The following is a 13,960-nucleotide window of genomic DNA, read 5'->3' as shown; positions in this document are numbered from 1 at the left end:
TCTTGCTTCCCACAGCTGGCTGGCTGCATACTGAGGCTTCACCAGGCAGACTGTGTTTGAGAAAGATACCAGCACAGTGGTCAGTCCAGGCTGGAGACTGAAGCGGGGAGAATGGGGAGTGGGAAAGGGTTGGGGATGGTGATAGGTTTGTCCTAAACTTTATCTTTCCAGTCAAGAGGCTGCAAGGCAAGCTTAAGGAAAGAGTATCTCTACGGAGGAATGAATGGTGTATGCCTTGGGAAAAGCAGTGAAAGTTTGGGTAGGCTCAGACAAATAGGGATAGACGAACCAGTTCCAGGTTTAGCAGTGGCTCATTTCTGCTGGGATCACTGGGGCTGGGGGCAGGAGGGCAGAGGCAGGATGGTCCAGTGGTTAGGGCACAACCGAGGCCTGGGTTCAATTTCCTGCTTCACCACAAGTTTCAGAGTAGCAGCCATGTTAGTCTGTATCCGCAAAAAGAACAGAAGTACTTGTGGCACCTTAGAGACTAACAAATTTATTTGAGCATAAGCTTTCATGGGCTACAGCCCACTTCTTCAGATGCTTCACCACAGACTTCCTGTGTGGCTTTGGGCAAGTCACTTAGTTTCTCTGTGCTTCGGTGTCCTATCTGTAAAATGGGGATAATAGAACTGCCCTGCCTCACAAGAGTGTTCTGAGGATAAATGCAGGAAAGATTGTGAGGGATCAGATACTATAGTGATGGGAGCCATGTAAATGTGATAGATAGATAACCCCCTTCACCCACAAATGGGGGATATATTTTAGCCTATAGACTTCCAACTCCTCAGGAGTCTCCTGTACTTTGTTGCCACCATGTGTCCTCTGCCCTCCCTCCCAGTAATGCAGCCAGATGTCTCCGAAACAAACAAGGCCACAAAAGGAAAATAAAAGACCATCTCCCCATGGCACTGAGCTCAGAGACTCAGCACTAACATCCGCTGGAAATCAGTCTGGAAAAACAATAAACTCCCTGCGAAGGCGTTACTCCACCAGGGAGTTACCCAGCAATCCAGAAACCAGACTGTCATTAGGCAGACATAGGAACAGCTGCGTGGAAAGGAATTCTCTTCAGCAGGCTGCCTGACCTACGCTCACACAGGAGCTTGCTTTAAGGTCAACGCTTGCATGGCTTTGGCAGAGCAGCCCAACTAAGGCTAAAGAAGCCAATGGGTCTGAACTAGATAAAATGTATGAGTGCAAAAACCAGAGATGGACTGGAGTCTTGGGGCTAGAGTCTGCTCTCCGTTATAGGAGTGTAAATCTGGAATTACTGACTACTCTTTCTCCAATGGAGTCACTCAGCTTTGCACTGGTTTAATTGGGATGAGCTCATCTAATCTATTCTTCTGCTGGGACATTATATTTTATGATTGTTATTCATTTGTATTATGGTTAGCACCTTAAAGGCTGCAGTAGAGGTCATGGCCCAATTGTGGGAGGCACTGTAAAAACATCTAATGAGAGACAGATAGCCCCAGCTTGACTGCCATTTAAATAGACAAGACAGACCAAAGGAGGCAGAAAGGTCTTATCTCTATTTTACAGATGGTGAAACTGAGGCCCAGAGCGATGAAGTGATTTGCTCAGTACTAACTGGGAAATTTAGTCACAGAGGTAGGAACTGACCATTTGGTTTTGTCCCGAACAGAATGAAAACAAATATTTTTTTAAATTACCTTTGAAGCTGAATTTCCTAAAAATGTCAGTCTCAAAAAATGTTTGTTCTGGAATTCTGAAACGTTGTCTGGAATTTTAGTGTATGTGGGCTTTTTTCCCCATGTTTATATTATTTTCACAATCTTGCATAGCATGCCTGTAATAGGAGGGCATCACATGGCTCAGTCCATTACAGAAATAGGTGCTAACTGTGCAGCTCAAAGAGGGATCCAACTCTTCCCTAGTTTGGAGTGTTCGGGTCTGGGGTTAGATATCTGGGGGTTTCATAATACACATCACTACGGCTATCATGTCATAATGGAATACTTAGAATAGCCTATTCTTTTTATTTTATTTTCAAAATCATTAAGGGCAGCTGCTTCTTTGTACTGATTGAAGCAACTTCTCTTGATAAAAGTGTCTTCTGTTTGAGTTGTAATGAAACAGCAAGACACTTTGACAGAATGTCAAAGACACTTTACTGCAGTCTAATGCCTGTCCTATCCTTGCTGAATAGTGGCTCTCTGGGTCTATGGAGATTGCATATATATATATATATATATTTATATATATATATATATGTATATATATGTGTGTGTGTGTGTAAAGGGCACACACAAATGTAAGGGTGTGTGTGTGCACACACCTTCTATCTAATCTAATCTAATCTAATCTATCACCTTCAATTTTCTTAGACCCAAAGAGTCTAAGAGTCTATGTACCAAGGATGGGACAAGTATATTTATTATAAAGTTAATTTCATGCCCTTGCAAAGTGCCAGGCTGCTGTCTCTGGGGAAGGGAATCTTCTATTTATCCACAGAGCAGGTGGCAGTAATGAAATGTTTGCTTTCAACCCATGAACCCTGATTCAGCCAGTCTTTCCAGAAAGCTTGGAAACCTCTTAGAATTTGGCCCAAATTCTGGATTTAAACTCCAAACTAAGGTAGGTTGACCTGGATTGTTGTTAGTTGCACACAATTCTGGTACTGCAGCTCTATACACACAACTATTGTTTTACAGTATAGTTTTGGTGTAAAAAGATTGCAATTCCTGCTGAAATAATTGAGAGTTGCACCTATTTACACAGGGCTTAACTTGGCCCAACATAGCCTGTAAACAACAAAAGAGCATGGAAAAGATGCCTACAGTTTTTCATTGGCCCATCTCCTATGTGTGCCCTTTACCTATGAATGGAGGTGGGAGAGGGTTCCTAATTGGAGCTGGGGCAATACAGGAAAGATATTTACCTGCTCAAATTCAGCAACAAATGATGATTTAGAAGCATGCATGACTTTTTCATGGTCACTTTCTGTGAAGGCTCAAGCTTTTCCAATGCTCAAAAAAAGTGAATGTTTCATGCAAATATTCAGCCTACCAGAATTGAAAATCATTTATCTGCTAGCGAAATGTGCAATTCGCACTGCTCCCTTGAGTCGGGCCTTGTCTACATACACAAGTGGTGTCAATTTCAGTAAATAGGTTTTAAATAATCATTTTTCAATTTTCCTAGTGGCAAGGCGCCCTAGCCATGGACCAGCACACCATTGTGCTAGGTGCTGTACAAACACAGGACAAAAAGTCCCTTACCCCAGGAGATTACAATCGAAGTATAAAACATGAGACAACAGATAGATACAGACAGATAGATGGGGGAGCACATGGAAAAATCACTCCTTTTAGTTAAATAGGTACAAATTTGTTATGTAAGTGTCAGAGTGATTTGTATATTCATTTGTGACATTCACCCTTGGAATGTTATGTGGACCAACAACCATATCCTGAAGAAATTTGCAAATGATATGGGATAAATCTGATTATTTTGTGACCATCCAGCTATGGGTGGTGGCCAGGGGCGGGAGTTCAAATCCATCAGTTCAGTTATTTGTTGTAAATTATTCATTCAGCTCATCTTAGCTCATCTTACAAAATATGGGTGGGCTTTGCACTGGTCTAACTCTGCTCCCTCTCCTGTCAGTGGTAAAACTCCCATTGTTTTCAGTGGGAGCAGAGTTAGACCAATGCTGAATGCTTTTGAAAATTCCATCCTAAATATCTGACTGTCTTGCCTCACTGTGTTGTTGCACTGGCCAGACGGGAAACATCTCCAGCTCTCTGTAGATTATAAAAGTTATACACTATCCATTTGTAAGAAAATACACACTTGTCAGTCTCCCACACCTTGCTGTGCGGCATATAGAAAACTGATCAGGAACAACCTTTCATTTCTCAGTTTTTACAATCCCGTGAAAACTGTTCCAATCAAAGTCATAACCCTCTGAGCCCTGGAAGGATGAAGTTGGGGGCAGAAAAAAGGAATGCAAATGCAGTGGATAGAAAAGAAAATTGATGAGCTGGAGTCATGTAGGATCTATCTACTTATAAGGCCTCTCTTATCATCACATCTGAGCTCCTCACAATGTATTTATCCTCAGGACACTTCCAGGATGTAGTTGTAACCCACACATCTCTTGGGTGTGGTGCTCTGTCCCATTAAGTGGCCCTAAGGCCACTTAGAAAGAGATTAGTGAGTCTGCTCCACAGCCTTAGCCAACAGCCACATGGCTTTTAGCTCATGCATTTAGCTTCAGAGGTCCCAGCTTTGATCCCACCCACCAACTGGGGTCTAACAGCCTTACAAAGGGAAGTGTTATTATCCCTATTTTACAAGCAGAGAGTACCAAGGGATTTGCTTAGGGTCCTATAAGAAATCTGCAGCAGAGGAGGGACTTGAACCAAAGTCTCCCAAGTCCCAGCCTACTGGGCTCACCACTGGATCACCCGTACTCTGTGGATAAGGCTATAGCTCTTTTCAAAGAGTAGTCCATCAGGCTAGTCACTAACCTTGTTTGGTAGCCCACTGCAGGAGCTTACTAAAGCAAAATGGGTTATTAAAAGAAGAGCAGGCCCTCCCAGGCCCTGCTGGGGTAAGGCGGTGCTCTGGGGGACAGGACCAAAGAGGTTTAACAAAATTCTGCTACCTTTGAACACAGGGTTATTCACACCATGCCGGATTTTGAGCAGCCATAGTCAGCAAACGTCTCTCTCATATTTTCTCCTCCTTCAACAAATTCCCAGACTGATCCAGAGGTACAGAGGACTTGCCAGCCTGGCTCAGAGCCAGTTCAATATCCTATCTTTGATGGTGGTGCACACCAGTTTCTTTGGAGGAAGGTGTAAGAACTCCGAAATGGAAAATTATGGAATAATCTCTCCATCACTTAGCAGTTGGCTTAGTCACTGAAGAGAGTCTGTAATGTTTTTTTTTACCATATAGCCATGGATATTCCTATTATCTATATAAATATGCAGGTCTTTGTTGACTCCTACTAAGTTCTTCCCCTCAATGATAATTTGAGGCAGAGAGTTCCAGAGGCTAATTTTGGCTAGTGTCAAACAATATTTCATGAGGTTAGATTTGATTTGCCTTTCACTCCCTTTTGTTCCTCTTTTTCCTCTCTCTCTCTCTTTTCTTCACTCTTTCCCTTTCTCCTCTCTCTTCCTCTTCACCTCCGTTTATCATCCAAGTGCAGCGTGAGATGTTCAAAACTCACCACAGCCTGTTTCCCTCCCCCTCACAAGTAAACATTGCACCAGTATCAGAGGGATACTTACTTTCCCTGAGGTAACTGAGGTGAGACAACAGAACTTCCGTGTTGTAAAGGGAGGTGGCTCGGAGGAAATCTTCTTTGTTCATTTTGCACAGTTCCTTGCCATCCATGTTCTGGAAGAGGGATGTGTCAATCTCCATTAATCCATACTCCTTTATAGCCCACTCCAGCCACTGGCGCACGTGTTCCTGGGTCCACAAGGTGGGATCTGGCAGAAGAAGAGACAGCTGGTAAATACTGTGCCCAAAGGGACAGCCTGTCACAGGAGTGTCACGCTATCAGTCAGTTAGTCCCCTAATAATACTAGCAATAGAGCACATTTTATCTACACATCTCAAAGCTGGGAAAGTATAATTAACTCTGCTTTATACATGGGGAAACTGAGGTACAGGACAGCAAGGGACTCACCCCTAGTGAGATAATGAATCAGTAGCAGAGCCAGGAGTAGCATCCAACTCACTTGGTTTGCATTCAGATGCACTATCTCCCCGGCCACCTCTGTAGTAGCTTATTTATGACTCACCTCTTTGAAGAGATGTCCTTGTCACACTGTCAGGTGCCTTTAAGCTGCACAGCTATAGCAGGGATATGGAAGTCACCCAGCCTGTCCTGAGAGCATTACAAACTCCTAACAGATGGCCTTTTAAACTTTGAGAAGGGTCGTTATTATGGGCAGCAAAGGGAATCTAAAAAATTCTTGCCTAAACAGCTCTGTTAACCATGTATCTCTGAGTCACGTTAGCTGACTCAGCTGACAAACACAAGTTTTCAACCCCATTAGCCTTGCAAAACCAAGGAAGGTGAGCTGGATTCTATACTGTCTCATGCATCATTGTCAATTGTCAATGAAGGTCCAGTTGCAAAATTGTTATTAATAGCAACGATGGAAGAGATGGATGGCATTCAACTGGAGGTGTCAGCACCCATGTCGAGAGTTCGCTGCGTGGCAGTTACAAAAGGAAATCATCCTTTGAGTTTTAAGATGATGGGTTGGATCAGAAAGTCCCAGAGAGAATTAAGTATGCCAAGTCTTGATACCGTTTATACAGAATCATTTTCAGAGCCTATCTCCACTGTCAGATTCTTCCTGTGTTGTATTTCTCATATTCCCTCATGTGGAAATTTGAGCCACAAATTAGGTTCTCTTGCAAAATTACTAGAATTTTGGGAGTGGTCTGTGCCAAGGCTCTGGGTCCTATCACCTGGAATTTTGGATCTGTGCCTATCTTTACATCTGGCACCTCTCTCCATAAGGGACTTTATTCAAACACTCAAGAACTTTGGCAGAGTTAGGCTATAGACTAGAACTTGATTGCATGATCACGTCTCAGCTGGCAATTCCTGCTTTTGATGAGACTGGAAGTATCCAGCATCACAGTTTCCTGCCAATTCAATTTCTGGTCCCTCCAGCACTAGAATATCCAGAGATGTGGGGCACAAATCATGGCTGGTTGTTTAGCATATCTTGGGGGGATGGGACTGGCTGGCAGCCCATGCCACTCAAGCATCCCCTTATACAGAGGGCATCATCTAGGGGCTGCATCTGCTGGGTTTCAGGGCTGCTTCATACCAGAGTGAAATGGCAATGGAAAATCACTCCAGAAAATACTAAAAATACATTGTGAGATTTACTTATCTATTTCCTAATAGCACCTGAGCTCTTTAAAACTGAATTTTAACCATATAAGTTACTATCCTTCACTGTTAATTTACTTTTTGCATTTCCTCTGAGTTTAGGGAATGAAAATACTCTGATCAGCTGCACTTCTGTTTCCATCCAGTTTCTTGTCATTTCACTTTCAAATTCTGGAGAAAGTTGGCCTTTTGGTTGTAAATATTGAAGAGGAATGTTTAGTTAGTTAGTTTCGTAAGATCCCAAGATTTAGGGCCCAGGTCGAGCTGACAGAATCCCTGAAACATTTTTCTAAATCTCAGGCATGTTCATTAACAATGTTGGGAGACGATTCTGGAGAGTTCCTTTGGGTCATACATCACCTATTCTGGCCTTTCTGGCCCTATTAAACACATCAAGCTTCAATGCCAAAAAGTCCCTGAAAAGCTGCCTTCATAGCACATTGGCTAGAGTTTACTATCATTGCTGTGTCAGCTCTTAGGTAACAGTATTCTTGCTTCTTTCCACTACAGCGCGCTATAAATATTAACTCTGGATTGTACTAAGCGCTTCCAAATGCACTTCTTGGATGAATTAGGCCAAGTCTTTTCCAAACGGAGATCTGGGCCAGTGATTAACTAGCCATCTAGTTTATTCCTGATTGACAAAGGCCTGCTGTTTTCGCAAGGTTCTCTTGGTTTTGATTCGTGGAGGCCTGAAAGTGACAATTCCCCACTTTCACTTTCCTCCCAAAGGAGGAGACGACATTAAACTACTTCTTCCTCTAAGGCTTCTAAAATCCTTCCTTTCCATTTCATCCTCACTGCTAAGGCCTTTGTTCACCTTTATGTAATGCACAGATAGCATGGTGATGGGCTCTATAATTCTCCCTTCTCAGCTCCTGCAGCCTCCTCTTCCCTCCAGTCTAAGTTGATGCTGAAAACATGTCCTTTTCCGTCATTCTACTTAGGTCATTCGCCTTTCTGAGGGTAAAATTCACCCCATGCAGAGGCCTAACTGGGCTTAAACAGGACCTTGAGCACGGGGGTCAATCTTGTATTGGCTTCCCCTCTCTTACTGCATTCAGTTCAAGCATTTTGTCCTTATTCCAAATGGTAAACAAATGCATTGGAATTGTCATCTGTTCACGATCAGTTCATGAACTGAAAACAGAGCTAAATTTGACAAATACACCTCTTTCTGCCGATAAATTGGATAGAGTTCAGAGAAGAGCCACGAGAATGCTTAAAGAATTGGGGAACATGCCTTACAGTGATAGACTCCAGTAGCTCAATCTGTTTAGCTTAACAAAGAGAAGGTTAGGGGATGACTTGATCACAGTTTATCAGTATGTGCATGGGGAACAAAAAATTGATAATGGACTCTTCAGACTAGCAGGAAAAGGTATAACAAGATCCAGAGGCTGGAAATTGAAGCTAGACAAATTCAGATTAGAAACAAGATGCAATTTTTTTTTTAATCAGTGAGGATAATTAACCATTGGAACAATTGACTAAAGATTGTGATGGAACTAACTCAGAGAAGTCCTGTGGCCTGTGTTACACAGGAGGTCAGACTAGATTATCACAATGGTCCCTTTTCGTCTTGGAATCTATGAATCTATGAATAGTTCACTAGCTGCATCCTTCAGAACGTAGGGGGAATCCTGGTCCCACTGAAGTCAATGGAAGTTTTGATAGTGACATCAATGGGGTGACAACTTCACTCATACAGTTTCCTTCATTGGGAATTTCCTATGCTAAAGTGCTTATACACAGAGAGTTTCCAAATTTTGTAGGGGAAAGATGCCCTCACCTTCCAAGTGTAAATTCTGCAGGTTCCCCACAGCAGTGATTCCCAAATCCCTGATCATCTGAATGGATTTCATGTGCCCTGTTACATTTGGATAGGTACCATCAGATATTGTATAAGGCCACACAGCTGCTTGGGAATTTTCCAGCAAAAAGTTTTTTGATAGAAAATACTGAAATTTTATGATTTGTCATTGGAAATATCAAAGCAAACTATTTCATTTTTAGTCAGCTCTACAATAAAGTGCATCTGCCTACGGTGCTATGGAGGATCATGGGAGATTTAGATCAGTATTTCAGGTCCCCATTCAATTTTATGAGCTGGGCACCCTGGCCAGACTACATCACCCATGATACACCATAGTTTCCCCTCTGACTAAGCAATGTGGTGCATCATGGGAATCACATTGGTTCTAGACTCAGAAACAAAATACTGGAGTTCCCCACAGGACGGAAAGCCTGATTTTTCCAGGGCCACCCAGAAGATTCAGGGGGCCTGGGGCAAAGCAATTTCGGGGACCCCTTCCATAAAAAGAGTTGCAATACTATAGAATACTATATTCTCGTGGGAGCCCCTCTGGGGCTTTGGGGAAATTGCCCCACTTGTCGCTCCCTCTGAGTAGCCCTGATTTTTGCTTAGCTTTATATGGCTATTAATACAGAGAACTCAGCAGAGAACAGATAACTCTCCCACACCCTCCCTGTCAAATCAAAGATGGACAATGGCGGAAAGAATTTAGAACCCAAATATTGTGATGCTGACCGTACCTGCTGGGACGATGACTCTCCTCTCGTTGGTGGTCATGTTTGGGGGAGGGCCATTCTTTTCATCCATGTAGGTGCTGTAACTCATTGGGTTGGACTCCGTCCCTGAGCCCACTAGTTTGCTGCATTTGTTAACGCTGCAGTCTACCGGCGACTCCCTGAAACGGGAAAGGTTGGGGTTAGGGTTAGGGTGGAGTAGAAAGGGAGCAAGTTGTAGGTTAGAAACAGGGGGAGCGTCTAGAGGGTACCTTGCACTTCTATATTGCCTATCATATGACAATCCCAGGTAATCTACACACCAGAAACCTCACAGTGGGAGTGTGTTAATTATTAATCTATTAAACAGAAGGATAAACTCAGGCACACGGGTGAGCACCCCAAATTCCAGCTGACATCAGTGGCAGCTGCAGATGCTTAGCACCTTTGAAAAATCAAGCTCCAAGTGCCTTGCTCAAGATCGCATAATAAATCAGTGGCAAAGTTGTGATCCCAATAGCCTGGCCTCCCAGTCCTCTAGCCACTGGCCACGCTGCCTCCCTATGAAAGTCTTCCCCTCCTCCCTTCATGTGAAGCAGTGATCTCTAGCCAATGACACATTGCATTACCCCTACTGGAGACAGCCTGCATTGCCTGATATCGCATTAGCATCTGCAATAGACCAGATGCAACTTGGTGTTAGCAGCCCTCAACTGGTTTGTCTAACCCGCCAGTTGTGCAGTGTCATAGCCTAGATGGTCAACTCGTGGGAGACAAGAACTGACTGTTGTTGGTTTGGTTGGTTTTGGGCTGTTTTTTTTACTGTATGTCGCTCCAGCACCTAGCACAGGGCTTTAATCTTTGACTAATACCTGTAAGCACCACTGCAATATAAATAATAAGAAATAAAACACTCCCTCCCCATTTCATTATTAAAGGCCACAGAATGTCCATACTGGAAACATGGAGCTACAGAATGCTCCCAGGAAGATAATAAAAATGTGATAATGATCATTTATATTATTGCAGTGCCTAGAGATTCGGGCATCATTGTCCTGCCCATGTAACCCACTGGCAAATGTGTGCTGCTGGTCCACTTCTGTGCTGATCCGCAGAGGATATCTGTCCATTACAGCCACTAGCAAGAAGCCTGCACTGCAGTAGCTCATGCTGTAGATTCCCCAGTTTAATTCTTGGTGTGTCAGGGATGGCAGCCACCACATATCTGCAGTAAGAGGAAGTCCCTGGCTGACGAGTTCACAATGTAAATAGAGACAAGGGAGTTGCCATCCGTTTACAGATGGGGAATTGAGGCACAGTGAGATTAAGGCCTAGATTTTTAAAGGTATTTAAAAGTGCTCAGGGTTGCAGTGCCTAACTGATTTATGAACATAAGTCTCAATTTCAAAAAGAATTTAGGCACTTTGGAGCCAAAATCCCACTGACAGTCGATGGCTTTTAGGGTTGCCTAAGTCACTGTTGAAAATGAGATTGAGGCTTCTAAAACAGCAAGGCTTTGAGCACAGCAATGCTTAAATACCTTTATAAATCTGGGCTTAAGTGTGTGGCTGAAGCAAGGGTTGAACCCGGATCCCCGTCCAGGGACTTAACCACATGACCATCCTGCCTCTTTGCCAATAGTGCAAAGAAACAAGCAAAGAAGTGCTTTGGGTGGAAGTTACTCACTGCAGAGTAAAGAATATGCCAGTGCTTTCATCCCATCCTGGGAGCTAGTTGGGAGGATTTTCCAATATAGAACAGTAAATGAGTTTGTTTCTGAATCTAATGGAGGGTGGGGGAATTACTGAAGACCAGTGCTCATGGCTGGGAGATAAATACGCCACTGAGAGAGTCTAAGGCAGATGATAATTTTTTCCTCATGTCTTGCTGGGGGAATGTGGCTTGAAAATGGAAATAAGATGTATAACTTACACATGTTTGAGTTTAAGGTTTTACTATTTCGCCTACTGTTTTTCCAGGCAGAGAACCAAAATCCACCTTCGGAGAAGCAAACTGCTGAAGGTTTAATGTCCCATGGCAGCCGGAGCAGAGTCTTAGCAACTGCTGAGACGTCAGGCTTTTCAGAGAGTCTGAGCACTTCCCACTTGCTGCAGAAATGCTTGGTGTCAGGTGTTAAATGCTCCATGTACTGGGAGCAAGAACAGTCCTGTTTGGAGGAGACTAGGGGAAATAATAGCATCCATGCTTGAGCTTTAGGACTCAATCCTGTACAGCGCTGATGGTCTCTAGGAGGTGCCTGGCAGCCTCCACTCCCATCAGCTTCAATGGTTGTTGAGGCAGTTTCACTTATTTCAGCAACTGGACCTTTCAGCTCAGACTTTAATGGCCCATTTGATGGGTCTGATCCAAACCCCAGGATCTTTGCACTCCCAGATCTGAGGAAGTTTCGATGTCAGGTGAAATCCTGACTGTCATTGATTGCAGCAGAGTCAGGATTTCACCCTGGGATCTACTTTACTTCTTACACTGCATCCATCACAGTGCTGTCTGGTTGGCCAGTATCCCTGTAATGGACTGACCCAAACCCTACTGTTCTGTACTGCTTTTCCCTTGGGAAACATTCCTCTGACTTGAGCTTTTCTCTTGCAGATAATAGGGCAATAACATATACATATATGTGTGTTCATCTCTCTCCCTCCCAGATTTGCTCCTGTGAATCTCTCAGAATCCAATCCGCATTAGATATAAACACACTCACGTGCTTTTTAATAGAGTAAACCAACACTCCTACTTATGCTATACGCTCCATAGAGGAGGGAGGGTTTCTTTATTCTCTCTGCAACATACCATGCATGGCAATGGTGCTGTATACCAGCTTACCCATTAATAATGATGACAATGTTGTAAGATGGCTCCAAAGCATTTTCATTATGATTTTGCAACTGACAAGCACAGACCTCTTCCCCAGCCAAAAGTCCAGCACTGGGGGGCATTGTTGGTAGAAGCTATGCATTTTCCCAAGCTGGTGTTTGGCAGGAGAATGTAAACAACCCGTCTTTTGAGAAAAATGCCATGAATTCTTTAATGATTATAAGTGGGCAGGACCTTACTTTAATCACCACTCGCTGCACAGCACCCCCGAACACTAGGCTGGACATTAGCTCAATGACCGACCCAGCGCTCCCCAACCAAATCACATTTACTACACCTGGATTTCCCGTGACGGTCTCCCTCCAAGTATAGTCCCAGCCTGGCCTTTTCTAGGACAGGGAATTTGAAAGAATCCCAGCAGAAGGTGGTGTAGCTGCAGGCTACGCAAAGAGGAATGCAGTAGAATAACTACAGTGCAGGAGAGAAGCGGGAGAGCCATTCACAGTGAATAGTTTATTCACCTATCACAGCCCCATCCTTCATTCATTAATTACCCATGAGCAGACTTAGATTTTTATTTTATCAATTTGTTCATAATTCAGAATTGTTTATGTGATTCTATTTCAGATGCTGGGTTGCTTCTCAGTTGTTCCCAGAGTCTGGGGCTTCAAGTTTTCCAGTGGCTACACAATCCAGAATGGATGTTCTGGGCTATGCCCTGAGCAGGTGTAGCTCAGCATCGGTCTGCTGAGGTCAGTGGAGCTAGGCCCATTTGTAGGAGTTCTTTTACGGACACTCACTATGGAAGGAGGGAACTCAAAGAGCATGGGGCTGTGCAGATCCCAACACCCTTCATCCAACAGCAACATTCGATTTCTGCTCCTTCCAAGAGGACATCGGGAGCTCAGTGTTTTGGGAAGGGTTAGGCTGGCCTACCCAAAGCAGACAAGCAGCTAGCCTGGCATTGACAAAGAGCTACTCTGTGCAACCTCAACCAGAGCCCCAGATATGTGGAAACAAAGCAACCACTGTATCAGGGCCTCTGTCTAGGAATCACCCTGAGCTTGAGTTTGAATTAGCATAAGGGATTCCAGTGATTTCGGAAACTCACTCAGCAGGAGATTTCCACTTTTTCCTCTTCCTTTCCTCTTCCCTCTTATCTCTTCTCCCATCTCTCCTGTTCCTACTTCTTTCATCTTCTTTTTTATTCCTCTCCCCACACTATGGCCTTTTGTCTCTTCTCTCCTCTCCTCCCTGTTACTCATCTTTCCTTCTCCTTCCCCTCCTGTAGTGGCCCAGATTACTGGGACATCCTTAAATGAATGTGCTGACTTGGAATTAATGTAACTAACACTTTCACACTAAATGGGCATCCAAATATCACTTTGAATCACTTGATGATTACCTGTTCTGTTCATTCCCTTTGAAGCACCTCGCTTTGGCCACTGTTGGAAGACGGGATACTGGGCTAGATGGACCTTTGGTCTGACCCAGTATGGTTGTTCTTATGTTCTTAAACATCACTGACTGGGGCTCCCCAAATCCTGCCCTGGAGGGAAGGTTTGGGATTATGTAAAAGCAGCAAAGAATCCTGTGGCACCTTATAGACTAACAGACGTTTTGGAGCATGAGCTTTCATGGGTGAATATCCACTTCATCAGATGCATGTAGTGGAAGTTTCCAGGGGCAGGTATA

The 13,960-nt window shown here is 43.8% G+C and overlaps 1 protein-coding gene across 3 annotated transcripts in view; it reads right to left on the bottom strand.

The window, feature by feature from the left end:
- Window positions 1-13,960, bottom strand: part of FLI1 (Fli-1 proto-oncogene, ETS transcription factor) — a 116,424-nt gene that overhangs the window by 32,629 nt on the left and 69,835 nt on the right. For all 3 annotated transcript variants that reach the window (XM_032772003.2, XM_032772004.2, XM_032772005.2), the window contains 2 exons: window positions 9,461-9,615; window positions 5,274-5,477 (listed from right to left, as the gene is read on the bottom strand). In XM_032772003.2, the coding sequence (XP_032627894.1) occupies window positions 5,274-5,477; window positions 9,461-9,615 (359 nt within the window). The remainder of the gene's footprint in view (window positions 1-5,273; window positions 5,478-9,460; window positions 9,616-13,960) is intronic.

Source organism: Chelonoidis abingdonii, chromosome 18, assembly GCF_003597395.2.
Source record: "Chelonoidis abingdonii isolate Lonesome George chromosome 18, CheloAbing_2.0, whole genome shotgun sequence".
Lineage (NCBI taxonomy): Eukaryota > Metazoa > Chordata > Testudines > Testudinidae > Chelonoidis > Chelonoidis abingdonii.
The sequence above is the reverse complement of the archived record's forward strand: the minus strand, read 5'-3'. Positions and strand labels throughout refer to the sequence as shown.